A 27,533-nucleotide genomic window follows, 5' to 3' on the forward strand; every position below is an offset into this window, starting at 1 on the left:
TTACAGTCTACGGATACTTTAATAACCTTCAAATAAAAAAAAGATTTTCAACGTATCAAAACAGCATTCACCTTTACATAAGTTGAGACACAAGGGGACCCCGACGCCACAGAGACAGAACGTCTCAACCTTTCTGTTGCTCCGTCACACCTTAATCAAACATGTCCTCGCAACTCACACTATGAGCCGTATGTATGCTGCATAAAACCCACAGCCAGCAAAATGGGGGGGGGGGGGCATAGGGGAAATACAATTCTAATTTGGTGGCAAAAACTGAACGTCTTTGAAAGGCAAGCTTATATTTTGTATTTTTCAGGAACGTGACCGTTATTTTATTATACATATGGATCGTCATGCCCTTGCCGCGTGACTTTAGCCATCGTACATAGCAGTAAGAGATACAAACACCAGTCCACTTTGACAAGCACATCGAGCCTCCCTAGTTTTACACGCTGCCACCGTGTTGAGAAGTGACCCAGGTGCATTTAAATACGAGGACAGAACCGACAGGCAAAAGCACTCGAGTCACATGTTCTCCAAAAAGTCAATCCCCCCCCCACAATGATGATAAGGTTTACATGTCTTTCCCAATCAGATTACACGTGATGCTTTAACAACATTAATTTGCATCTGAATAGAAAACAATGGCAAAAACATGCTAAGGAAGCCCCATTTGCGGCGGCAGGGGGGGAACTTGTCTTTCTGTCCGTTAAGTGTGTTTGGCCACAATGTGATGATGTGTGCTCTCTGGAAACCCTAGGCTGGCTAATTTTTCCTAATCAAAGTGGCATTTAATTAATAATTGTCGTCTCGAAGAGCATGAGGCCTCGTCACTTGAAGACAACAGTGTCCAGCATGGCCCCAAGGCACTGCACGATGTTGGAGGACATCAACACGTCCACGTGCTCTTCCAGGTGTCGCTTGGGGTCCTGCGAGAGGCAACAGAAGCACATTTTACTCACTTCGTTAGAAAGCATGCCAATTAAAACAAGAAATTAACTGCACTCGTAGTTATCACAATTCGTTCAGAGTGCAAAGCAATGAGCGGATTTATTAATACATGACAAGCCCCGCAGGAAAAGTTAAAATGCATTAGGAGTGAAAAAATACAAGGTGTCCATTATGTGCTGTCCACATGTGTTACGAGGGACGTTTAAGTAAAGCACAGATTAATTAGTGTCACTCCTTCATTCATATATAGAACTTGGATTAAAGAAAATTATGCTTTTATACACTGCCCCCCCTACCCTGCACTTGCGTGCACACACAATTGCATCATGGACAATGGAGGCAGACACTAACAAAACTCCGAGCACGTTTAACTTTATTAATCTGTAAAATGAAAGCCACTCTCTCCAAGTGGCGGTGCCAGAGAAATTGACATGCACAACTACCGTACGCGAAATCAGTTTGCACACATAAAATGTCAACTATCCAAAATTGGCTTCTTCGCACATATTGAGAGTTCTGCTGCACAACATTTAAAGACGACGTTGGTTACTCTGGATAAATCATCACTTTGCCTGTCTTCCCATCGAGGGGTGGACTGCAAACGTTGGTACAGCAAATGCCTAAGTGCCCAAATGCTTGTCTGCAGCCATCGACGAATTTCACAATTGCAACGAGATATTTAATTAAGAGCCAATTCGCTTCTTGTGGGCGTACACAGACAACAGGTGTTACGATACAGTACGAAATTCCTTATGTGTACCGTTAACGTTACCAAAAATTGCATTTCTCTGGATTTTGCTTGAAAGCCTATCGTAAATAATAACCAGTCCAAAGGGATGCATTTGAGCAAATGCATAACCCATTCGAATCAATAGGAATGCAATCTCAAATCAAATGCTGACATTTTTGTGGCAACACTGCTTTGTGCTTTAAAAAGCATAACAATGAGGTTTTCGGATCATGTTTTTTTTCGTGTGGCATGCGAGAGTTGCAGTTGGAGTCCAAAGAAGAGACATAATTTATAATAATCTTCTGTCTGCGTATGTGTATCAAAATGCATCGTAGCTAAAAGAAACCAGGCACAATTACACCACATTAAGACAAAACACCGTTTGCCCAAACAAGTGCGTGCACCCACAATGCACGTAAATTACCTGTTTGCCAACATTCTTTATAGCCAGCTGCTCTGGAGTCATTTTGTCTTCCTCTTCAACAGCCTAGAAAAGACCAAGCCAACAATTGTGATGAGTACGAGGTTTCACATCAGCCAAATCCCCTTCCTGCTAAAACAGAATATAGCGGTGCTGCGTTGGCGTTGGCAATGGCGCGCGAGCACAAATAACCAAAGAAAACTCAATAAATGCGTCAACAGCACTGCCGCCAAAGAGGGAATATACACACACACACACGTGACATTTAGAGCAATAGCCCTTCTTCATAGCAGAGAGGTATAGTGACCAAAGAGATTGAGTGAACAACAGTTATATAATGCACGATACGCCATGAGGCCTTCACTGAAATATATATACAATAATAATGTTCATAGATGAAGAGTCTAAAGGTCATATGAAAGTTATCCATAAGTATACATTTAGCACCAGTGAAACCCTTTAAAAGTAAACTAAAATGTACAGGTCAACTAATTTATATTACAAGCAAAGTGACTTGTTGCTCAAATGACCATTGAGGCGGTAGTCATGTCATGTTTACAGCACTGAAGCTAGTGGTGGAAATTCCACATTACTATGGCAGGGGTGAGAGTCTACCAATAGGGAAACCACCGTTGACTTCTCCACAACATGGTACTCATTTCATTGACGCTGGAGAGAATTTGAACTTGCAACCTGCTCACTCAACTGCTGAGCCACCACCTTGCTCATTTGTATAAAGAGTAAAGTTACGTATAATATGAAAAAGTTGCAATCGCTATGAGCCACTTTGAGGATTTCTGCGTGAGCAACCCGGCCACCACCTTATTGTAGCACTTGGCCAGATCCAACATCTCTTTGACGGTGTTCTCGTTGAGCTTGCAGTGCTCGTTGTACTCGTGCAGGGAAAGGCCATCCATCCAGCTCTTCTTATGTAGGTTGAGCAGCATCTGCACGCAAAGGCAAAGATCAGTCACAGTCTCGTCTAGACTATTGACGCAAGCGCTGTTGGTGAGCACCTACTGAGAGGTGTGGTCAACGCTGCGCCTGGACACCTTTGTTTAGCTCGTATTGATAATCATAGAATGCACCAGCTAGTAATTTTTAAGGCTGACTTAACCGCGGGGAAGCCCTGATCAGGTTCAAGAACAACTTGCCACAGATTTTATCTGGCGCTGGGAATTGAACTCAAGTCACCGGGTTCATAATGCAGCACGCGAACCGCCGACGCCACGTACGCGCGTAAAGCGCTTCCATTTTGCTCTTGTTGAAGAGCACCTGCCGAGGACAATGGGATAGCATTGCCAGCCCCACGCTCAGCTGCCCGAGCCTCCCCAGGGCTGTTGCTAACGCCACCACACTAGGTACAGTAATTACTTTGGCTTCTGTTGACCTCAGGGAGGATTGGGCCTGGTTCAGTTACGGATTACCCACTCGTGGTCTAGACGCTCGGCAAGGGAACCTAGGTAGCTAGGAATCAACCCGCCGCAGTGTGCTAACATCACGACGTCTCGCACGAAGAAACACGCACGTTCAGACAGATAAGGCAAACGCGTAGACATGCATACATCCACGGTATGTACTAGCGTAAAAAAAAACATCTTCGTGAGAATATTTAGTTCCTGCATTATTGTCGGGTGTGTCGCTCAATACTGAAGCAATCAACACTTTTGGTAGTGGAAAAAAACATAATATTGATACAGTGCTTTGATGCTTTGCTTAATAATGGGAAGCTGGTGAGAGCTTATTAATTACAGTATTTAGGCATTTTTTTAAAAGGTTCTGTCAGTCAAGCACTTATGTAAGGGAGCACTGGCTAGAAAGTGAATAATTGAGTAAATGAGAAGCGCAGGGCCCAAATGTGTGTATTCTCAATTTATATTGCAATTCATCAAGAGTCGCAATAACTGATGATGGTATTGATACTTAAAATCAATTAGCTGAGCATTTATTAATAGTGCAATACGTTTAGGATTAAAAGCAAATCATGAAAATTTAACTATGAAAATTAATAATAATTCTCTTTGGTCATTTTTTTCACTTTTATTCCCTAAATTATTGCAAAATATTAACATTTCCTTCACATATATTTACAAGAAAATTGTAGTAACCCTTTCAAATGTATATGAAATGATGGATCGATTGTATATTTATTTAACTTTTAAATTAAAAAAAGTGATAACAGATGTGTGTTCATTTGAGCTCCACTAAATCTCAATCTCTTTAGCCACTCATGGTTGCCAGAGGGGGTGGCTTAAACTTCCTCAAAGGTGCCGATTACGGGAGGCGTCTGGTTACGATTAAGACACTGCACACCACCATCTTCCGACGTATTAATACGCTCTCACCTTCTGCTCCAGCTCGTTTTTCCTGTAGTTGATGGATATTGAGTAGTAGTGCCGGTTGAGCCCATGAATCAATGCCTGCAAAAAAAGAAAATACGTTAGACCATAAGTGAAATCAACGTGCGTAAAACAACGTAACTTATGAAGGAAAAATAAAAATGAAGCAATCAACGCCGCGTCATGGCATCCGATGAAAGTGATTCAAATGGGGTTCAAAAAGACGCGTGTGAGAGAGAGGGACTTGTCGATGTACCTGGATCGAGGGCTTGTTGAGATGGCCGAGGTTGGAAGTGGTCTGGCGTGGTTCATGTCCGAGCACCATCATGTTGGGATTTATCAGTCGGAAGGCATCGATGACAACCTGCAGTGAAGACACGCAAGCTACAGCCTCTCGCGACACTGCATTCCAGTTCAGCCTGCCGTTTCAGTGGTGCACCAGCCCAAGGACTGCATTGAGACTTCACGCACGTGGAAGACGTTCGAAATTACACCAAAGGACAATGCTGCCGACATGCAACAGTGCTGCAAAAGAACACGACTTTCGTAACACCTTGCACAAAGTCTGCAGAAATAAAAAATGATATTAATGAAACTGCTACCCTCAGAAACCTGGTTTTAAACAAAGAATTATAAAATTAAATACCATATTTCTTTCTCACCCATCTCCACTTTTATTCGATACATTCGAAAATAAAGTTATACCCAATGCTATTTGCCAGATACCAAAAAAGGACGCCTCCTGATGCTCCATCTCCAATAGCATATTTTTTTTTACTCTTCGTTGGCATGCCCAGACAAGAATGAGAAAATGACTCGGGTACGAGTCTCAACGTGCCAATCCCTAAAAAAAACCTCCCTCCGCTATATCTACTTCCAATCCACTACTCACTGACTCCAAACTAGATTTTTGCACGGTACATTTTCTAAGTAAAATATATGTACATTTCACTAAATGCATCAGTGTATGTACAGCCCCCCACATGGATATATCACGATTGAAATGTAATTGTTCCAAACTAATAATTTTAACTTCCATCACATTGAAACCCTGAGAGTAAAAACTGGGTATTTTGGGAATCAACACAGGAAAATGAATGACATTAAAATTAACAGTCAATCTTCATCTCAGCAGGAGTTTAATGTAATTTTGCTTATACGCATCGAGCTCTTTTCACAAGGCACTGTAACATCTATCACAGCATTTCATGTCTGGGTAGGACTTGAAATGTTCAGCAGATATATTAAGTTTACAAAACTTCAAAATGACAGATATTTTGCAAGTTTGTTTTACTAAAAAAAAATGTCTTTTGGAATTACTAACACACCCTTGTTTTTATTGTAAAAGGACAACAAATTAGATTTTTGGTGTTGTAAAAATAACCATTTCTGAAAGAAATAATAGAAATCAGGCAGTTTGGCTATTCATTAACCTCAGACAGCCTGCGAGTACCATATTCTAGGAGGAGGGAGGGATTTTTTTTCCAGTGCACTAATGAGCTCAGACGAAGGGGGAAGGAAAGCTGAGGTGTTAATTAAACCGTCATTATCGCACATGCCGTGTGGCTGAGAGACCGGCCCTGCTGCCTTGAATGGCAGGCGACTCTCCAACCACCCCCTCAGGGCGACTACCCGTACCCTCACGCCACAGCCACCCCCCGCTCCACCCTTACCTCCCACCTGAGGCCGAGGCCAAGGCCAGAGAGGGTAGGGGGTGGGGGGAGAGGCAGGGGCTGTTCTCCCAGTGTCATCCACCTCGGGCGTGAGTTCTGGGGCAATTTTTGCGCTGGGTGCCGTTCTCGTAACGGTTACATTCACACGTGAACCGCTTCACGCCTGACTCGAGAACCCATTACGGTAAAGCCTGCCAGCAACTGCGCCCAGGCACTGAATTTTTTGAGGACTTTGAACTGGAGTAGGTGCGTGTGCGGGCAGGCGAGCATGCAAACAGGCGCGCGTTTTTGGACTCAAACGTGAGTGTTGTGTGGGGTTACACTAATCGACCAAGATTGCCGCAGTATAACACTTTGGAAAAAAACTCTGAAATTAACTTTGTTACAATCGATGTGACATAGCAAAGAGGTAAAATATATATACCTAAAGTTTTACAATTTGCGCAAATGTTCAATGCGGCGGTCTTGCTTATTGTAGCTAGCATTTGCTAGCATAATTTCCTCGAAAGTCATTTTTTTAATCAAGAGTTTTACTTAAAATTCTTCATGACAAAAACTGGCTCCATGTTAATGTACCCTTACTGCATCTGGCATATTTTCGGGAATAGGTTCTCATTAAAACTGGTGATCGTGTGAATGCGAGGTCCACAATATCGCTTTTTGTTTAACATGTTGCATCGTGCACGGCTGCTCTGCACTTCACATTTTAAGTATCTAACCGCCGACGATGTCGTTTTATCCAGAGGCATGCCAGCCCTCCACACACGCTCTCCCCCACACACAAATCTCCTCCCTCTCCGTTCACGGCGTGGGACACGCACGGGTGAACTGTGCCCGCGGGGAACGCGAGCTCCTAGCCTGCTTGCGCATCTCAAACCTCCAGCCGCGCGACACCGCTGAGCTAAGAGTCGAGGGCTCCCCCTGTATTTGTTGTTAATTAACGTTAAAGCAGCTGCAAAGCACGCCAGATCGTAATGGATAAAATTTAGCCATATGGATATTTTACCCATTTGTGCAGGAATTTTATGGTGAAATACTAAAACACTGAGCCGCAATTTGAAACATTTCTACGAAATGTAACAGCGTACAGATATCCATTTTTTTTTAATATATAAATGCAAATATTCGCCAAATGGCCTCCTAAAATATATACACGTCAATAAAAAAACGGAAGTATATCATATTTAAATGTGAATTCCACGCAATAATTAAAGCCACTAAAAAGTAAACCTATTGTTCGATAAAACCAAAACGTATTGCCAGAAAAATTAATATTTTTTCAAAATATATTTTGTTTTGCTGACGGATAATTAGTAAACGTTCCACACTCGATCAGGTGAAATCTAATACTGCTGTGTTCCTGTCAGGCGCAATCTGATGGGCGGTATCAAGGTCTCCGTGATCAATCCGATATCATCACAGATGCCAATAACTGCAGTGTAACACGCACACTCTCTGAACCTATGGCGGAAATGAACAAGCCAGTTTTCTCTTACACCCTCCGCCTGCTGTATGAAATGACAGGAGGCGGCGGGAAGCGCAGTGGCACTGCCCGGGCAATGCACGTGCAGATTATAAAACCACCACCACTGCTGCCGCCGCTGCTGCTGCAACGCGTTGCCTTTGCTTCCAGGGATGTAATCTAACCTGGCCCTGTCCGAATAGCTTATTTTAACCCTTTACAAGTCAACAAACACCGGTGACACATTTTTACTATAAAATACACAGCAAGGAGGTTAAAACATGGTATTTAAATATGAAAATAAATCATCAATATTAAAAAAGATATACTTTCAACAAAACTGTGAACAATGTGTAGTTTAACACCTTGTTTTTTGTGTCGCATGCCAACTTAAGTAATCTTTACAAAATAACAATTATTTATTGTTATTTCATGAATACAATAAACATTTCATCTCCGATAGATGACTGAAGTTTGGTGTCAAACCAACTTAAGCAATCTTTATCAGATACATTACAAAAATAGGACCATATGAAAAGAAAAATGACACACAGCACGAATGTACACGTACTGTACACTATACATATAAAAAGGTGTCATCTGCACGTTTGTGTACCATTTTTGGCGCTTCGGTGCTATTATTAACGGTGGTTTGGTTAAAGGTCGCTGGCCTGTAAGGGATTGAACGATTGCTGCCGCCCGAAGGCTCAAGCATGGCTGAGAGATTGCGCTTTGGGGCCGCTGGGGCCCAGTTTTTAGCGGCGGCAGCGCTGGGTGGTTGGATGGAGGAGGGGGGAGCAGCGGGTGGCAGCTGGTCCGGGGCTCACCGTGGCACTGTGGCCTCGGGCAGTTCACAATCACACTCCGCTCTGTGTGTATCGCGTATCCATTACGCTACAAGCTGTGAACACACTACCGGCACATAAACCCAGCGCTCTATTATAAACCCACGGCGAATCATCGCCTTCCATTGTAAAGATCTACGCAAAAAAAAAACGTAATTCAACATGAAAAATTAATTTGCATGTCTAAAATAGCCACGTTCGCAACCTTCAATCAAGTCCAGTTTTAACTCGCAAAGTGATTCACTGCAGCATGGTCAAGAATTCTTGAAGCGCTCTTCTAACCCAAGTGGTTAGCATCTATACATTTCAGAATATCGGTGTAAACAATCGCTCTTGCAAGACTGAGCAGCCAGTGCATATGGTCAGCACGTCTAATCCAACAAAACATGCAAGTTAATAAAGCCTCAGTCAAGGTACATTCACTGCGACTTTAGTTTCGGCACATACAATTTAGCAAGTTGCATTTGCACATGCATGACGGTTCTTTGTATATATATAAAAAAAATGTTCAATACTTAAAAAAATACGACGAAAATCAATTCCCTTCCCACAAACAATGCTCTTATCTTACCCCAACCACCCCGACTCTCAAGTCCCAACCAGAAAGAATCCATAAATAAAAAGGGTAGGGACTCGGCACCATCCCAGAGCACCTTTCGCGCCAAACTGAGCGGCAGCAGCGCAGAGAGGCTGCACGGCTGAGTGCTGACATTTAGCACTTAAAGTGCCCGATTTTTACGCGCGTCGCCGGCATCGACATGGCGGGACGTCACGGCTCCCGGAGGCCCACCGCTGACCTGCGCCAAACCCGGGGACGGGGTGAGTGGCAGGTCATGGGCAGGGGTAGCGACTAACCGGGCGGGTTCTGCCAGGCTGGAGAGGGCAGAGGAGACGAGGCACCGTGCGAGCGGTTGAGCAGTATCTCCAATGGGAGTGTAACGATCGAGTCAGCTTCACGATTAAAATATGAAAAGTTGAGATGACCGACGACAACCAATTGGCATTCGTGACACCTTGCGAGGTTTAACATTCTGCTGATAAGCTGGATCAGTCAACTGTGTAAAGATTAAGTATGGCAATGTTTTTGTCTGCAATTAAATGCCTGAAAATTTTTTTTTATTCTAACATGAACTTTATATAAATGTTGACGTTATACACTCAACATGTAAGGATCGGGAGTCAGAACCCAAAGTGATTTGCGCCTTGTGGAGTATGAAATAAAGTATCTTTTTTTTTCTTACTAATAGTTTTCCTCGGTTCACATATGTACATTATCATCTATTGCTCGTATTCAACAAAGTATTCATTATGCAACTACTTTAGCAAGGTTACCGAGAGGCACCTTAACTGTTATGCAATAACTACATATTCTTTTGAGGTCTCGTATGGTCACGGTTCAGATACATGGCTCATTATAAACTAATGTCACCAGATGCTGCTGAGGAGCACGCTAACAGGCGGTGGTGTGGACAGCACTCTTGACGTCCACGGGCTGATTAGCTGCATTATGTCAGAAGAGAGATCATCAGAGGGAGCAGCACGATGGACTTCCCAGACCTGCCTTGACAGCAAGGGGTGATTCTGGCTTGCACACACTGCAAACCTTCACGACAAAAACCTCAATACGTCCAGTATAATGTTTAAAAGTCCCATAATCTGCACTATCGTCAAACAAATGCTTTCACTTGATGCACTTTTCAAAAGTAAAAAAACATTTCAGTGGAGGAGACACTGAAATGCGTGTAATTACCGCATACAACTCAACTTGCACTTTATGTTGTCGAGTTATACCATGCTGAAATTCTGTCTGCAGAAAATGTGTATCCTCGTAATAGTGCACCCTATGTACCGTCTAATGTAAAATATGCATTAAGGAACATGTGAAAACTTTGGATAGATTGCGGCAAGTTGCAAGCCGACATATAACAAAGGGAAAAAAAAATACTCAAAACTGACTTTGATGCAAGTAGGAAAAAAAAAAATCCGTATTAAAATTCAATCTCGCTAATCCCACGTTAAGCGCAAAAAAAATGATCTTCCAGCAACACAGCCGTTACGCAGTGCAGCCAGAGGCAATTGGTTAAATCCTCCGCAAACCACACTTTGTTTTAACATATAGAATGTTTCAAAAACTTGTTAGACATCAGGAGGATGGGAGGGATGTGATGCGACAGCCATCCCTGCAGGGATACCAGCAGACGTGTGCATCCTAGAGCAGCTAAGACATTGTAAATTACTGAGGCATGAGAGAGAGAGAGAGCGGCTCAGTTTGTGTATGCAAAACTGCGAGAGAATTATACAATGCAAATGCCACACTTCACATGCAACATTTTAAACCATTTCAACCATGCCATTAAATGGGTCAGATCCAAAATAGATATTTTCATGGTTAGCACATTAAGGGCTTAATGAACCTTTGTGATAAAAGACTTTGAAGGCTTCAAATCATCCCGCCGCCCAGAATGTACAGCTGACATTAAAAATAACTATAGTCGTTTTCACGATGGCTGGCAGATGAGCTATGCCACTTTGGCAAACGAGAGGAGAAGATAGGGTCTCTTATGTATTACTCCGACTTAGATGATGGACATTCACCTGCAATCTCGGCAGCAGCCCTCTCCACATGCCCGGTGAGAGGTGAGAATAGAACCTACAGGCGTTCACACCTCACAAATTAAAGCTTCGTGGTGAGCAGTGGCCAGGCCTGCTACTGTGCGTTACAGAGAGCTGTCGCAGCTCTCAATCCGACATTATGATTTTATATACGTCCGTATACACTGTATCCATGTATCTACTACCTACGTGTGTGCAATGTGTATTTTATGGTGATTTATTTGTTCTCGAAGCTTCTGTTTTGCTATTAAGCCTTGTTGTTAATGACCATTGAAAACACTCAAAATCGGCACTTTGTTTAAATGAGATGACACCAAAAAGGATTACGTTTATACGTGTGTTATTTGAAAGAAAAAAAACAAATAACAAGGTGTGAAAAGGGGACCCATTAATGTATCGCACTTCACAAGGTAAAAACAAAATTGCATTTCCTAAACACATTTCTCCATATTCCAAATTATAAGTTGTTGCCACATTGTGCAGCTTTCAGGCAACTAAAATCCATTGAGAACAAAGGAAATTTACTTTTGGGATTTATACATCCTGAGAGAAACATTTGTCCAACATTAAAATTAAATGTCACCACAAACTATGCCCAAAACCGAAGCTCAGATGATATCTTATATCTCGTTAATATAACCAAGCTAAGGAAATACACAAATACACCACCTATATAACCACACAACCCGAAGAGGCGTCTTCATTTTCACTGCCTGCTCCAGGAATAGAACCTAAACCCTCCTGGCTACCAGATAGACATTCTTCCACCTAGCTGATTACATGATCAATACCCAGGCTGCTGTGGCTCACATCTGATGCACCACCTGAAGACACTATATGGTGCTGCAGACAGGGAGGCTGTGGAACTGCTTGGGGGCTGGAAGCAGTGTATGCCTGCACAATTTGCCGAGCGCACATCCAGGCATTGGCTGAAGTGTCTGTGCCATATTCACAGAGCACTTCCTTTGAATTAATTGTTCACCATGCTGACAGGTATGGATAGGATAATGATATGGTCTCTCTTCCTTGCTGTTTAGATACTGAATAAAGTGTGCACAAAATATAATATTATTGAAGCGTACAACACATTGGCATGTATGAGAATCCTAGGTCTTATGCTTTGAGAAGAAGTGAAGTTCATTCATTGGATATTAATTTCTCATGGAATATTTTCCAGACCTCATAAAGTCCAACCAGGAATAGGGCAGGGGGGTTATTTTCCAAAATCTCAGCCCTGGATTGAATTGGAATTAAGTCAATTGCTCTCAAGAAAAAAAATCACTCAAGTTCTGGGCTGGCCAGGGTTCAAGGCAGGATGAAAACTCTCTCGTGTGTTCAGAAAAACAGACAACACTAAAGGGTCAGGCCGTGTAAACTCAAAGTGATACCTTGCCCTTGACGCTCTGGATGGGATCGACCACCACGGCGACAGCTCGCTCCGACAGCGCCTCAAAGCTCTGCTGTGTGTTGATGTCGACACCTGAGAGCCAGCAGCCAAACCCCGGGTGGCTGTGGTACCACCCGACCACCATCTCAGGCCTGGTGGTAGAGAAACACAATGTCTTGGCTCCCTGTTCGTCTGAGTGTACCTGACAATAATGCGCGGTGTAGTACAAGATTTTGTAAACAAGTTCTGAAAATATCATGCAAACACATGGTATATGTAACTTTTCCCAAAAAACCTGTCTTCAGATGTATTTATTTCTCAGTATGGAAGCTGACAGGTACCTGCGAGGTCAAAAGGGACTTCCATATTTGCAAAGTCCTTTTCCCTTTGGTTTGCCTCCAGGTTTTGGGGAACTTTTGATTGATGCGACCGGTTTTCCATTGGGTAAGCCCATAAATGCAACACAACTTTATATGATAGGTTCGTTCATATTCGATCATCTTTGCGAGAGATGTAATGCCCCCCCCCAATTATGGACATAATTAAATAATAAATACATCCAAACTTAGTTAGAAATCGTTAAAAACAGAACACATGAACGATTGCACATATGTTAATGACGACAATATTAAATGGTAGTCACGAGTAATCAATATATAGCGCAGTCACAAAATTAGAGGTAGATTAAATAAATAATCACTGTATGCTACCATGCTTTAAACAATGAGATATTGCACTCTTTACAGCCTTAGGCAAGTCAATGGCAGGCGAAAAGTCAGCAGTGTTCGAGTGCTCCCAACCAGCAGAGAGCTTAGTCCGTGAATCCCATGTTTTAGCACCTTGGCCTCACCCGCAACGAACGGCACAGACCATTTAAGAGTTCAATTATCTGCACAGCAGCAGTGGCAGTGGTAGTGTTTAGCAGGGGAGGGACTGAATCTTCACAGCTTATGCAGATAGCCTCTCGTTACTGATTGTAATTTCCCCGAGCAAAGGGGCAGGGTGGGGGGGGAAAGCCTGGCAGCCAGGGGGTCGGCAAGCACAGACAGGGCTCTGGGTGTCCGACAAAACCGATGACGGAGCGAGAATGGCTGGGTGTGAGTGCCGAGAGCTACGGGGGCTGCCGGGGTCTGGCCAGAGATGCTCACACTATATGAAGCATGCTCAGCCGTAGATAAGCGAGGACAATGTCAAGCGAACATTTGTTTTAAATATCCGTTTTGTCTTCTTCAACGGGTTGCTTCTTAAATGTATGCATTGCACAAAGTAAATACATTATTTCTAAGGTAGCCAATGCTATGCGAGTTGCCTCCATTAAAAAAATGCTTTGGCGATGGTGGTTGTAAAGCCAGCTCACCGGCCGGTTTGCTTGAGCATATCCAACATCTTGGCCTGAAAGACGGGATCCACAGCTTCGACGCTCACACCCTGCGCGATAAGACAAAATCCACACTATCACTGAGCACATTCGTTAGCGGTGGGGGGGGGGGAAATCCACAAACCAACTCAATGAAAACTATTAATGTGCAGAACGATTGAAATCCACTCATGGTTGCAGCAGTACCTACTCAGCATCATGTGATGCACGGGCACCAAAACTGGTTTTACCGTTTAAACAGTCTTTATTAAGTTTACAAAGATAACACAATGAGGGAAGTCAAATCATCGTAGTCGATTCAAGACCAAACTAATTGACAACTCACATGGAAATGAAAATCGTCAACAAAAAACAAAGTGCATTCTTCTACGTAAAATCTAATTTAGACAACTAAATGCAATAGGATTTAAAAGCTGTCTGTGTGAAAATGTTTCTTGTCATATCTGCCCAAATCTTTGTTTGCCAAAATGTATAAGGACCAAAAATTGTTTAAAATTGCAATTGCTTTTGAAATAAATATTTAGATACCTGTCACAACGTGGACAGTGGTATAAAAAAAGATTAGTATTGTTTGAACGCAAGTATAATTGTGTCAAAATATCAGATAAACATAAATATAATAGTGTCTTGCAATGAAGTCAGATGCTTCACCAACAAAAGAGTACGTGTGGTGTATTTCACATAGCAAACACATTCTCTACATGCTGCACTTTGCAAAAAATGTGACTACGTTAAAATAAACGTGTACAACATTCCGGGACAAATTTCATTTACCGCAGCAAGTATTGTTGATAACGACAGCAACACTACCGCATACACGCTCATAAACATTGATTAAAAATGTAAACAAATAAAAGTGACATTTTCTGCCATGGATGTGACCTGTCACTGAGAAAGAAAATCATTGGCCGTGGTCATGGTGAACGTAAGAGGGAGAGACAGGCAACAGGGCGGGTTCATGTTCAGTCACGGCTCGCTAACGCGACCTTTGCAGGCGGGCCGCAGCAGGGGGTGACCGGGCCACGAATCGACGGGTGTGACCGGGCGCCAGCGTCTCCTACAGGCGCCCGCTCGAGATCAGATGCGTGGCACTTGTCGCCCCGTTGTACTCAAGACACGGTCAATTTTAAGGCGGCTTGTTGCTCACCTTGACAACTGCTGTATGACCAAAGGTAGGACTACAATTGGTTTTCACAGCTTATGCTGAGCTGCACTTCTCACCCATGCCAGGTGCAATTTTATATACCGGTGGGTAAACTTACCCCATCACAAATAATACACATGATCATAGCCAAGAAATAAGGAAACCACGACTCACGGGTACGGTACTTTCTGCAGGGATTGTCGAGACACGTGTTTAAATTCCGCTTACTCAGCTTGTATTTGGCCATTTCTCAAGGTTTAAAATAATTGGAAACAAGACATCTTCATGCGTTTGCTCTTAGCAAGTAAGGTGGAGTAATGGCCAGTGATAGGATGAATTAAATGAACACAAAGACTTTTAGCCACAACCTAAAATGTGTTCATATAAGCAGGAAATAAATAAGTGGTGTGCAATATATATACAAACATGCACCGTTTTCACTTTGATATTAAATAAACTAATTTCCTACTTTAAGCCAAATGTAACATTTGTAGAAGAGTCTTAAATAATCCTGTGTGCAATGGTCAAGACAATTAATACCCAAACCCACAACAGACATGGGCATTTACACCCATAACATTACACATTTATGTTATGCCATCGACACAACACTTCACTGCTGTTTTAAATACTCCACACTTACATTAGGTGTTTATTAAGTGCCAAGATAAACGAAGAAACAATTGGAAAATGCTTTTCTCACCTCTTGCAACCACAAACCCAAGATAGCCTGACACAGGATTTTGACTATGTGTAAAGATTCACATTAATTGTTTAACCATTTTCACTGCACAATGCAGAATGAAAAACAATGAAATTGGTAACATTGTTTATTAGGTACTTTAACCACGCCTGTGTTCTACGCACATATCAGAGCATGTTATTTGTGTGTGTGTGTGTGCGCACATGTTGGTGTGAACGCATACCGTGCCGGACTGCGGCATGGCGAAAACGTCAATGACGCGGACTGTATAGTCGTCCACAAACTCTCCCAGCATCAGGCCCATCACCTCCATCGGCACACCTGCTCGCCCATGCTTCAGCATCTGCGAGTTGGATAAAGGTTCGTTGGTCAACACTAAACAACTTTACTCACAAGTGAAGCAAAAACTATACCGCTTTCACTTTACACCTTCGTGCACTCATAATCGCAGCACAAGAAATAATTGTTTCCCAGTGAGTCAATGTCCTTAGCAGTCACAATTGTAGATCAAAACAAATCTGACCAACAGTGTGAGGAAGATTAATCGGGCACAACAGATGGGATTGATTAGAAGTTACACACTCAGATGTGGAACAAAGAGAAAACATGTCGTTTGTATAGGTGTGTTTATAATAAACATGGAACTAATTTGAGAGGTACACCATTCCAAAAAATGTTAAAAAAGTGTAGACCTGTATCCGCCATGCTTTTCCGATCCATGTGTGTACAAGTGATAAGCCTTCTAAATTTGTCATGAATTACCCTGGATCGGATATACTTTGACTATTGGCTGGAAGGCAACAGATTTTGGCATTTTTTATTGTTTAAGGAATTTGTTTTGCTGCTCTGAACTCTGCCTTGCACGGGCTCAATAATCAACAGTGAGAAAAGAAACGACAAAAAACTGTCAACAGCTCGTGATCCCTTGCGATCCTGTCCCTTCCAATCTCCGGCAGGCCAGGCCGATCGATACTCATATCCAACGTGTGAACACTCCATCCCCCTGCAGCGGGGGGGGGGGGGGGCACTCCGCCACACCCAACCCAGCAGACAGTAGGGCCCAGTGTACACCTTGCACGACCTGCACCACCACGAGATGCTAAACTGTTGATTCTTTATGATAACTTCACTTGCAATGATGTGACATGTATTTTGTTTGTTTACATGTTACTACAACAGTACACCTACATCTGTTCAAATGCTTCGGTAGCTTAGTTTGGTAATTTGCGGTGTGATCAGTCTGGAATTAGTTTGCCCAAGCGGATTTACATTTAAAGGAATTTAATATTAAACTTTGTATTAACATTGGTTTATCTTTGCAATATATTGGATTCCTCATGGGATGCAGTGTTTTGTTTTGATTTATATTTCCTTAATTCCTGTACTTGATTGTTTTGCCTTTGTTATTTGGTGACCCAAGCATTATTAAACTTGAAACTGGGGTTGTTCATCCTCATCAAACATGAACAATTCAACGCTAGATTCAAGCCTTCCCAAGCTGTCGGCATGCTTCTTGGTCCAACGATCCAGCCAATACCTGCATATGTTGGAATCTCATCACTCCATCTCAGGAATGGACTTCCTTTTGGGTGCTTTCCCAATTTTTGGCTGACACCAAGTAGTTATTCTAATCAACTGGCCATAATCTCGTCTTGCTACGTGTCCTATCTAAGCACACGTACTTTATTAACAGTAAAAAAGATGTATTTAACCTGCATAGGTTCTCGAATCCACGTGTTGCTCTTTCTGTCTCTCAGTACGATACTTTCCAGTTCACCTTTAACGCCGTACAAACTTACGCATCAGGAACATATTCGAGCCAGGTGAACTGGAAATATGTTAACGGCGACATTAGCAGCACAAAATACACCGCCTGGAGGAGGTGGTGTTATTTGCTGGATGCATCGCTGATGCATATGCATGAGCGACTGGAAAGGCAGGCGCAGCACTAGTAGCGCTGCAATTGATGCCAAGAAGAGCTGGAAGGGCAGCAGCCAAAGAAAGGAACACTTATTTGGCTGCCAAAGACATCCATCCAAGAGATGGAGCAAATAAGTAGGCTTACATGCATGTGTTAGGTGGGGTAGATTATTGAATTTTAGTATTGTAAGAGACAGTTATAGCTTAGGGGAAGCATTATCCAGCAGTAGACAGATCATGGCTGATAATGATCATCATACATTATGTAAAATTACATGGTGTTCCATTACATAATATTACAGCATAGGAAATAAAAAAAGTTAACGATAATTTAATCCTGGAAAACTATAAAACATTATACAGCTTAACAACTTTACACATCAGACACCACATTACTGAAAAATCAATGCATGCAGCATGTACAATTGCAGCCACAATTGCAATATTACACTTGCATAAGCCACAACAAGCCCTGGAAAATTAGTACAGTGTGAGAACAAAAGTAAGAAAACATTTGGCTTATTTGTGTGCCGGTCCACTCCAGGAAAAAGGAGGCGATGCATGATGACGAGCTGGTGACGTCATGGCTGTTGCGTTGCTAAACCCCTGGAACTGGAAAAGAAGCTTTCTTCTGTGCAAGAGCCTGGCTGTGATGTTTACGATTTTCAGAGAGCAAACGTTAATTTTGCATTTTAAAAAAAGTGGAAAAACGACCCAGCATGCATCTCTCCATGCATCTTTGTGCTCTTTTGAGCATATGTTCCATCCTCTTCGCGAGTGTCCACCTTTCGGATCCATAAGTTATAGCAGGTAACGCTCACGAAATTAAAAACTTTCCTCTTCAGATACACTGGTATGTTGCTTTTCATTGTGATGCTGAATGTACCAGACTGTGACTGATGAGCCCGGCTGCTGGCTGCAAATGCCTGCTGCTGCTGACAAATTACATTCAAATGCTCCGTTCGGTTTGAACTTTGCACGTGCCAATCAATTCAATCACTACTGGAATCGCATTGGATTTGATTATTGATTCCATGATTTTTGTAATAGTTAAATCGATTTCGAAAACAATGATCTTAAAACAAATATGAATACATTTTGCCATGACCGACTTGTGCAGTTCAGTCAAACTGTGATGCCGATGACGCAACTTGAGGTCTGCATGCAATAATTTTGTAATCAAAATGTTATTTTTAAGAATGCTGTTCAATATTTGAAAAAAAAAAATAAGCCTTACATGCCGTGTTATTTCATCCGGCAATAAATATATTGGCCAACAAGACCTTCAATGCGACAATTTACTGGAGATGTATACTGCATCTAAATGCTACTGCACAGAGGTCGCAATTAGGTACCCGATACCCGTACCCTACCTGATACCCGGCTACCCGTATCCGGCCGGGTACGGGTACCCGTTTGCGACCCTGGTGTGGCTGGGTACGGGTATGGGTAGCCGCACATGACTCACCCCAACCAATGAGTGAGAAGGCCGTAAGTCACTGGTGAGTAACCGTTTGTCACTCATTTCCCAACGTCTTGTCTCTTCTCACAATTCAAGTTCCTAGAATCAACCCACCCGCGCCTGCAACATGGCAATCGGGTACCCGATACCCGTACCCTACCCGATACCCGGCTACCTGTACCCGGCCGGGTATCGGGTAGGGTACGGGTACCCGTTTGCGACCCTGGTGCGGTCGGGTACGGGTAAGGAATCAAAACCCGTTTGCGACCTCTGCTACTGCATTTCAAAACTTCACACAAATGGAGTGCATTGCTTATTTCATCTTGGAATAAGCTGTCCTGGTTGGGAAGCAGCGTGACGTGTGTTTTGTCCTGCATTAAATAACATAACTGGTGGGGAACACAGCACGGGTGTTGCCATAAGACAATGTGGTGTTTCACCAGCATAAACCTGAAGACCAAACTGGAAAAAGTCAACAAGCAATTAAATTGTATGAATAATAAATGAGAGTGAATGGTCATAGCCGTGAAGGTTATGTACAGAAGACCTCAGGGTAGTCAATATAGTCCATTTCAAACCAAAGTAGGTTTGGCTTATGTGTGATTTATAATGGTACTTATTTACACCGAGTTCATCTTCATCACAATCAACCATGATCAATCCTCTGCTGGATGAAGACCTCTCCCAAAGCTGTTACCATCTCCCACAATCCTCCGATGCAACAACCACCTAACTATGTCTGCTATTTTTCGACCAGAGAAACCAAACCGCACTGTGTGCTTCAATGCGAGTACGCCCCTTGAGTAATTCTACTGCAGCGACAAAAATCACAAGGTGTGTGAACAATAACAAACCTTGAGCAAGGCCAGAGAAGAGATGTACACCTGCTCAGCTGTGTCCACAGCTGGGGCATCACTGGGAGGGCCCTAGAAGAGAACAGAAACAATTTCGGAGAATATGAAATGAGGCAACTGCTGATAAACGCCATGTAATATGAATTACTTACAACCACACCTGCCTGACATAAGAGTGAAGGATAACTTCTCATTGATGAAATATAGCCTGTGTATTACAAAATTAAGTTTACATTACCACATACAATATTTTAGATTGTTGTTTTTAAAGCTGTGAAATAACACTTGCATTAACCATGATCAAACAATACCATAATTATCATTTTAATAATCAAACTTGAACTTTGCGGCCAGGGCACGTTTCAATATTGCTATTCTGGATTCCTCACACCGCATTCGACAATGAATATTGTACAGCATTCAACCACATCACACACCACATCTTTCTCATGAGCCATGCTTAATCTTAAAATGCACTACAAGAAGCAAACGTATTGAGGCATAATTAAAAACTTGATTTTAAAAAGGGCAGATGGTTCCAATATGTTCAAGTAAGGGGCCATCCATTTAATACGTACGCAAAAATCTGTCAAAGCTTGATCCCTCCCCCTCTCCCCGTACGCACGCAGACTTTTTACACCCCCCCCCGCTCCTGCATACGTACGCTTAACGCCCCCCCCCCCATATCCTATAGAACGGCCGATATTTAATCCACGCAGAAACGATCAAGGATTAATAATATTAACGCGTTTAAGCAAACAGATAGTCCACTGCTGGACTATCTAACTCATTTGAAGGCCAATGTAGACAAATTATTATCGAGGCTTCACCCCCCCCCCCCATGCGTACATACATTGCCAGTAGACTCCCCATACGCAAGCATACATACGCATTTGGGTTAACCCCCCCTCCCCCTTCCATGCGTACGTACTAAATGGATGGCCCCTAAAATGACAAACCCTGTGCCACTGGGGCGAACCAGACAGGTTGGTAGGATTACCAGCAGATGAAAGTCTGCATGTTGTAGTGCTCTAGACTGATTGAATGATGTTCAAAGTATTTGTTATCCAAAAGTACACGCTATCAGGAAACCACTTCTTTCAGATTCTAAGGCGAAAAGAATATATTGTGGCAAAGCATGCAGTAGCATGTTCAATACAAAAGTGTAAAGTATGGTACCCAGTCTGATATCTCACGGTCACCTACCTGCCATCACCAGTCAATTATTTGCAGAATGTCTGCTACCAAGATGACAGTGTTTATCGATTGGTCTTGCTACAGGTCCTGATGCATCATAGGCCAAATGGAGTGTGTGCCAAGCCAAAAGGTAATACATAATCACTTGTTTAACAATTGGGGGTGTGGGCTGCAAAACAAAGGATTACATTATGGATTTTAATGATTGCGGTCAAAATAATATCGTAATCGCAATTCATAAATACAACTGTAAAATATGGTACTAAGCTATGCACACATATGTCTATCTGGAGAAAAAAAACCAAGTAAAATAATAAAAAAGTTAAGGAATTAGATTTCAGTATACAAGTTATTCAGAAATCATTAGTTAAATCAAGGTCCAACACCAACTTCATAAGCTGCCTAAGTTTCTTAATTGCTGTCCATTTTTAGGAATCAAATTTCACAGTTTTGTCTGAACCTCACCAATGCCAAGACCTTTACAGCACAACTTTTTTTTTTAACTCAAACAGCTTTGAGAAGTTGAGATTAATAAGAACAGTGGTGAAAAACAAATTCTGCTTCCAAAAAAAATCGATGGCAGCCCCCAGTTATCCAGGATCCCTGCTGCGCCAGCGACTCATTTCAAATTAGCTCCCGAGTAGCCAATTATCGGCTCTGCACTTCCGGACGGCTGCTTGGCAGCACGTTACAGATGGCATGTTGTTTACACTCCTATATTATGCAGCCATAAGAAGCTGCTGCCTATGATCAACTTTGCATTCGCCTTCACTCAACAAAACATTGCGGAAGAATGTGTTTTAATATATTTTTAAGAACAATATGGCCACAGTTTAGTGTGAATTATAACTATTTTAAAATTAACGGCTAAATAGCATTGATTTAAAAAAGCAACAATCATTACTTTAAATGGCTAAGAAAGACCATGTATGCAATGCTCAGTTATGTTTCTAAAGTAATATGGAACAACATATCTTGGTAATTGCTTTATAGAATTGCTTTTGAAACTGGCGTTTACATTTTAAAAAAAGACTGCGTTTGTCATAACTGCTTCATTTCGTGAATTGAGTGCCATACTCAAAGTCATTAATGCACAAGTTTAGTTTTGTACATGCTAGATCGTGGTTGCAGTCATCTCAATAAACGAAACACAAAGTGCCACGTTAATATCAACAAAGCATTTCAGACATATCCTGCTAATGAAAAAGCTGACCACAATTAAAACCCATCAGACCCTGTCTCGGCGCTGCGCGTTAGGATGAAGACTTTAGGACGTGACGCTCTAAGCAACAGAGAAAGCCTCAACGTGCAAGGCAGACCAGCGCTCAGCCCTGGGGAGCAGATGTTAGCCCCCACACAGTGATTAGAGCATGCGGCATGTCGCCAGCGGATTAGCAGGCGCGGCTAGCTAACGAGGCCTGGTGCTTCCTGCCTGGGACCGCCCGCTGCTTCAATATCACACCCCACAAATGAGCTCTTCGATTCCACACAGGGGAGGGCGGGAGGGAAGTTTAATCATTGCATTGTATACTAACAGTAATATCAACATAGGGGGGAAATAATTTAACTTTCAAATGACATTTTATTACATTAAATACAAAGAATTTTAATTAGAAAAAGAATCCAACACAAATTCAAAGCCAAAGCATTAATAACAGTGCCTGCTTTAAATAGTGGGGCATGGCAGCCCCCCGCTGTTCTATTTAAGTAAGCCAAAAGGAAGGCCAAATTAATTTAATAGACAAAAAATCATCTTACTAAATGTGCTAAAATTAATTATTGTACCCTGCAGTTTGAGATATAGGTCTGAAATTGTGAACTATGTGCAGTACACAGTAATACTGTCGTGCATAACTAGTGACAGAACTTTGAAAGAGTTGAAACAAATATCTTCGAAATAAAATAATAAAAGTGAAATATATATGGTATATAATGCATTTACACTCACTGACAGGCACAAATGTATACCATAAACATACAACCAATACAAATGCCATACACGGCAATCTGATTTGTGGATTTTTACATATAGACCCAGAAAAAAAAGTGTAAATTATTGTGATGATAGGATTGAGCTGCAACATTGTGTTTAATAGTTCATTGCTTACAAGCTCCTTGGTCTTTCATACGATCCACTTACACAAAAAAATATGAACTTCACAAATGCAGAATGTCACTTTAATATGGACACCAAATAAGAGCAGCACACACACTGGTGATTAAACCAACATTTAGATGTAAAAATACAATAAACACCAGTAACTTCTTTGAATGAGTTTCCCTTAAAGGTGTAAATGTCAATTTGCACTTACAAGGCAATCTAAATAATGGTTGAAGGGGTAATAGTATCGTGGACTACCAGGAACATATACACAAAAACAAGTGCAAATATGAAACGGCTGTTGCTGAGAGTTGAATCAAAACAGTACCTGGCCCAGCCCCGACATCCCACCAGCGCCCAGTCTCAACAGCCGGTCCATGGCTCTGCGGAACAGAAGGATGAATAATTACTTATGTACCACACTCCGCGTTCAAAAATTAAAAGTGTAATTAAACCACAGCAGTCGGAACCTTCAAAATCACACTGAGTGCACCCAATTGTCAGACCTTGAAAGTAAAGCAGGGTTAAGCCTGGATGTGATCCAGTCATATTAGTGCCGAGATAAGGTAAATTGAAGTCAAACTAAAAATTATGCTGCTGAATAAAAATGACCAATGGACGAACATTTTTTTTTATCATATCCGCGTTTGAGTGTCAGTGACTTAATTTGAACTAAATGTTTGTAATTTAACAGGATTTCAGTTAGTGTTGTGGTTTTGGGATTGTGTTAAGAGTTGTAAATACTGTAGAATTAGGGGTAGTGTTAGGTATGGGTCTGTGACCAAAGCGGCCGGAAATGAACTCAATCCCGTCAAACCTCAATTTAAACATGATTTAGCCTGCATTGCGCATTAATGTGTGAATACCATGCATACAACAGGTGCAGTAGACGTATTGGGCAGTAGAGGCCATTGCCGTGAAATTAACCATTCTGTATGTCCCCCATCTTCACCAACCAACACCATTCAGCATGGAAAATATGGGAAAATAACCTTCATGGCCCAAACGCAGTGAAGCCCTCATCCAGTAGTGAATTGACAAAACAGGCTGAGCATGTATTGGAATCTAATAATAAGCTTAGCTGGGTTGAGGAATAACTTTAGTTAATTTAAGTTCACATGGGGTAGGGGTAAATTTAGTTGGCAATACAAGGCAATACTATTTGAATTTAATGCATTCAAATGTGACTGAATTTCGAGATGTTACATGAAAATAGGGGCACAGACAGGTGTAGGTTTAGTTTATGGGTGGTGTGAGATTATATACAGTATATGAAAGGCTACAAAACTTACATTGCAATTTTTTCTACAGTGGACCAATACATTTAACCTCACTTATTGAACTGAATGATTTTACTGTAAACTATGGAATGTATTGTCGAGTCATTACGTCAAACAGACATTTCTGCTTCAGGCTGAGTCACGTTTATCAGTTCCATCCTGAGTGATTCTCATGTTATCTTAAATACTCCTTTATGGCACCTCGAGATGTACTGCATGGGATGTTGTTTAAATAATCAAGTACGATTTTGCGAACTTCATAATCTGTACTTAAGGCAGGATTGGGCGGAGTTAAGGAGATCAAAGAGAGGAGGACTTGGGACAGGGAGACTGGGCATAAAGGCCCCATGACAAGGGAGATTGGCCGACAAGAGGATCTGGAAAAGGGATGTAACATTGAAAATAAACAGGGCATGATAGCGGGGGAGAAATTGGATGGCACTCGGGGGGAACTGGTCACGAGGTTACGGGAGTCAAGAAACAGAGAATTGGGGCATAAAGAGCATTGTTAATAGGGCGGGAATGAAAACGGGTGCAAAAAAAATTGGGGATGGGATTAGTGATCAACATGAGGGCCGATAGGGGGAACGTGATAAGGGAGACTAGACATTGGAGCGACTCAGAATCTTAATTTAGAATGGGTACAGTGAGTGGGGATAAAGGGTAATACGAGTTAGGTGGGTCGTTGGTTAAGGGAACCGGAATAAGGGGATCGAGTACTGTATAGGGGAACTGGGGAAATGGGATTTCGGAGTTTGGGAAAACAAGCTGTCGTTAGGGAGACGATGACTTGGAGGGATTGGGCTAGAAGTGCCGGACATAGGGGAACTTTGTAAATGTAGCCCGCCAGTATGGGGACTATGATAAGTGGAATTTTAAGTCAGGCCGACCGGGGCTGGGAATGGGGAGGCCAGGGCTAAGATCGCGCATAGGGTGGATGTGAGTTAGTGTGACTGTGCATACGGGGATTGTTTCTAAAAAACGGGATCAGGAATAACGAGATTGGGGATAGGTGGACCAGAGATAGTGTATCCCGATGATAGTGTGACACACGAGCTCGGGGGCTAGGCGAGTTTGCTTGGGGCAAGTCGGCGAAAAAGGGGCATCGCGGGGTCAGGGCTCACCTCAACCCGGCAGCGCGACCAGACAAGACCGAGGCTCGCGCGCGGCCTTGGCACGCGCGCGCCTCTCACCCGCGTCTTAAGACAACCACACAAAGCGCGAGCGCACGCAACGACACTAAATTGCGAGACTTACGATCGTTTTTTTTTTGCGCGCGAGCGACAACCCAGAAGTGAAGGCGGACTTTAAACAAAAAGACGCAGGAGTTTTCCGTTCTTTTTTCGCGACGCGACGCGGCGTCGGTGAATGACGAGCAGAAAAATTAAAACGTAAACGGAGGCGCGAGGGGCATGACGGGAACAGGGGGGAGGGAGGGAGGGGGGAGTTTTGAAACCTCGAAACTTTATTGACAACACCAACAACAATAGCCTTTGTTTTTTTTATAACAATAGTTTTTGTATTCTTGATTATTTCGGTAAAGTCACGTAGAAAGGAAATAATACAATAATATAAAATAGAAAGATATTTATATTATTTTATTATTTTCCTTCTACGTGACTTTAAAATAATATAAAATATAAATAATAAAACAATATAAAAATAAATATATTTTTTATTCTACACTATGGGAACCTCATTTGCGCCTTTTGGCGTCATCTGGTCCAACCCATGTGAGACTAGGCTCTAAGGAAAGCTGTCTCGGGTGTGGACCAATCAACTTCAAGGACAGTGCACATTATCAGAGTTATGTTCTTTTGTTTGTATTATGACTGCAGTTATTGCGGTCTATGCAAACATGACTCCTTGTAAAAAGGTGTCAGTTTTGTTGCCAGATAGAAGGGTAAAAAAACAATTATCATATTTTATATTGTTTAATTATTTCCCTTCTACGTGACTTTACCGAAAAAACCAAGATAATAAAATAAAAATATATATTATATTATTTTATTATTTCCCTTCTACATGACTTTACCGAAAGAACCAAGAATAAGAATCCCTGCAGTCACGAAAGCTTTAAATAAAAAAATAGTTATTGTTTTTAAAACAATGGGTTTTTTTGTTACCATTTCTGGCAAAAAAAAACAGGTGTTAAGATCCACAATACAGGTTTTTATTTGTTGGGTTCGATCGCGGAAATATATAAATGTGTCGTTACACGTTCGAAGGGGACACAAGTAAATGTTGTGGCTTTGCTCTCCAACACACCGAATTGGCGTGTTCTGTTTACGTGACAAACCCTATTACTAATTGGTTGTGTCGGGTGGTGGCAGGTTTAACGACACATTAATTTATTTACGCTATCTAACCCCAAAAAACCTCTTATGAATACTGGTCACGAAAGCCTACGTGTTAAACTGACTAACCTCTATGGGGAGGTGTTAAGATGTTCAAACGCCAAGTAGAAAACCTTTCGCAAGGAATCTTTTTTCATACTTTGTCGCTTGTTTTTTGGCCTCCCGGATTTTCAACACGTTAATGATTCATCTATACATAAATGCACATTGTTTATTAGTCGATTGACCGGATTGCGATAGGAATTATAGAAATAGACCGGTTGGTGTGGGGATATTGTTATATGTTGTGCGTGTGTGTTATTTGAAATATAGGACGTGGGATTGATCAGGCATGTACACGGATGTGAATTAATCGTAACTCTCACGATAGATACGTAGATTGTGTCGATTATTTACCATGCGCGCCACTATTACATACCTGTCAACCCATACGGTTTACCCATATTCATGTACAGGTAAATTGAGTTTTCAGGTCCAGACGGCGTACAGATGTTTTTTGTTTGCATTCTGATAGTATTGTGGTTCATGCAGATATGATTGATTCCTTATAAAAGGTTTCAGTTTGGTGTTTTGTTGCCAGAAAAAAGGGGGAAAACCTATTCTTATTTTTCTTTACATGTTGCCACTCACCACACGCTTCTCGAATCATTGCGTGTGAAAATCGATTACTGTGCTGTATTTACAATACGTTATCATATTTTCAAACTATACCTTAA

The 27,533-nt window shown here is 42.0% G+C and overlaps 1 protein-coding gene across 2 annotated transcripts; it reads right to left on the bottom strand.

The window, feature by feature from the left end:
* Positions 1 to 25,867, bottom strand: PSMD14 (proteasome 26S subunit, non-ATPase 14). Of its 2 annotated transcripts, none has more exons than XM_078860386.1 (11): positions 25,718 to 25,867; positions 23,509 to 23,563; positions 19,883 to 19,954; positions 15,870 to 15,989; positions 13,779 to 13,849; positions 12,423 to 12,573; positions 4,698 to 4,805; positions 4,448 to 4,522; positions 2,924 to 3,049; positions 2,106 to 2,168; positions 1 to 929 (listed from the first exon to the last, which is right to left on the bottom strand). In XM_078860386.1, exons 2-11 carry the CDS (start codon positions 23,557 to 23,559, stop codon positions 831 to 833), a joined length of 936 nt encoding a protein of 311 aa, XP_078716512.1. In that variant the 5' UTR covers positions 23,560 to 23,563; positions 25,718 to 25,867; the 3' UTR covers positions 1 to 830. The 2 variants fall into 2 exon arrangements, with proteins under 2 accessions (XP_078716512.1, XP_078716513.1); XM_078860387.1 differs by lacking the exon at positions 25,718 to 25,867 and adding an exon at positions 25,585 to 25,603.
* Between the last annotated feature and the right edge of the window lie 1,666 nt (positions 25,868 to 27,533).

The sequence above is a fragment of the Lampetra fluviatilis genome, chromosome 10, assembly GCF_964198595.1.
Source record: "Lampetra fluviatilis chromosome 10, kcLamFluv1.1, whole genome shotgun sequence".
NCBI classification, from domain to species: domain Eukaryota; kingdom Metazoa; phylum Chordata; class Hyperoartia; order Petromyzontiformes; family Petromyzontidae; genus Lampetra; species Lampetra fluviatilis.

Bases quoted from the DNA above. Each gene is read 5' to 3' on its own strand.
- PSMD14 (XM_078860386.1), bottom strand. From the start codon at position 23,559: ATGGACCGGCTGTTGAGACTGGGCGCTGGTGGGATGTCGGGGCTGGGC. The intron at 2,169-2,923 runs GTGGTGGCCGGG...GGTCTTTTCTAG, and splicing joins TGGCCAAGTGCTACAATAAG to GCTGTTGAAGAGGAAGACAA. The intron at 930-2,105 runs GTAATTTACGTG...TGCCTCTCGCAG, and splicing joins TAAAGAATGTTGGCAAACAG to GACCCCAAGCGACACCTGGA.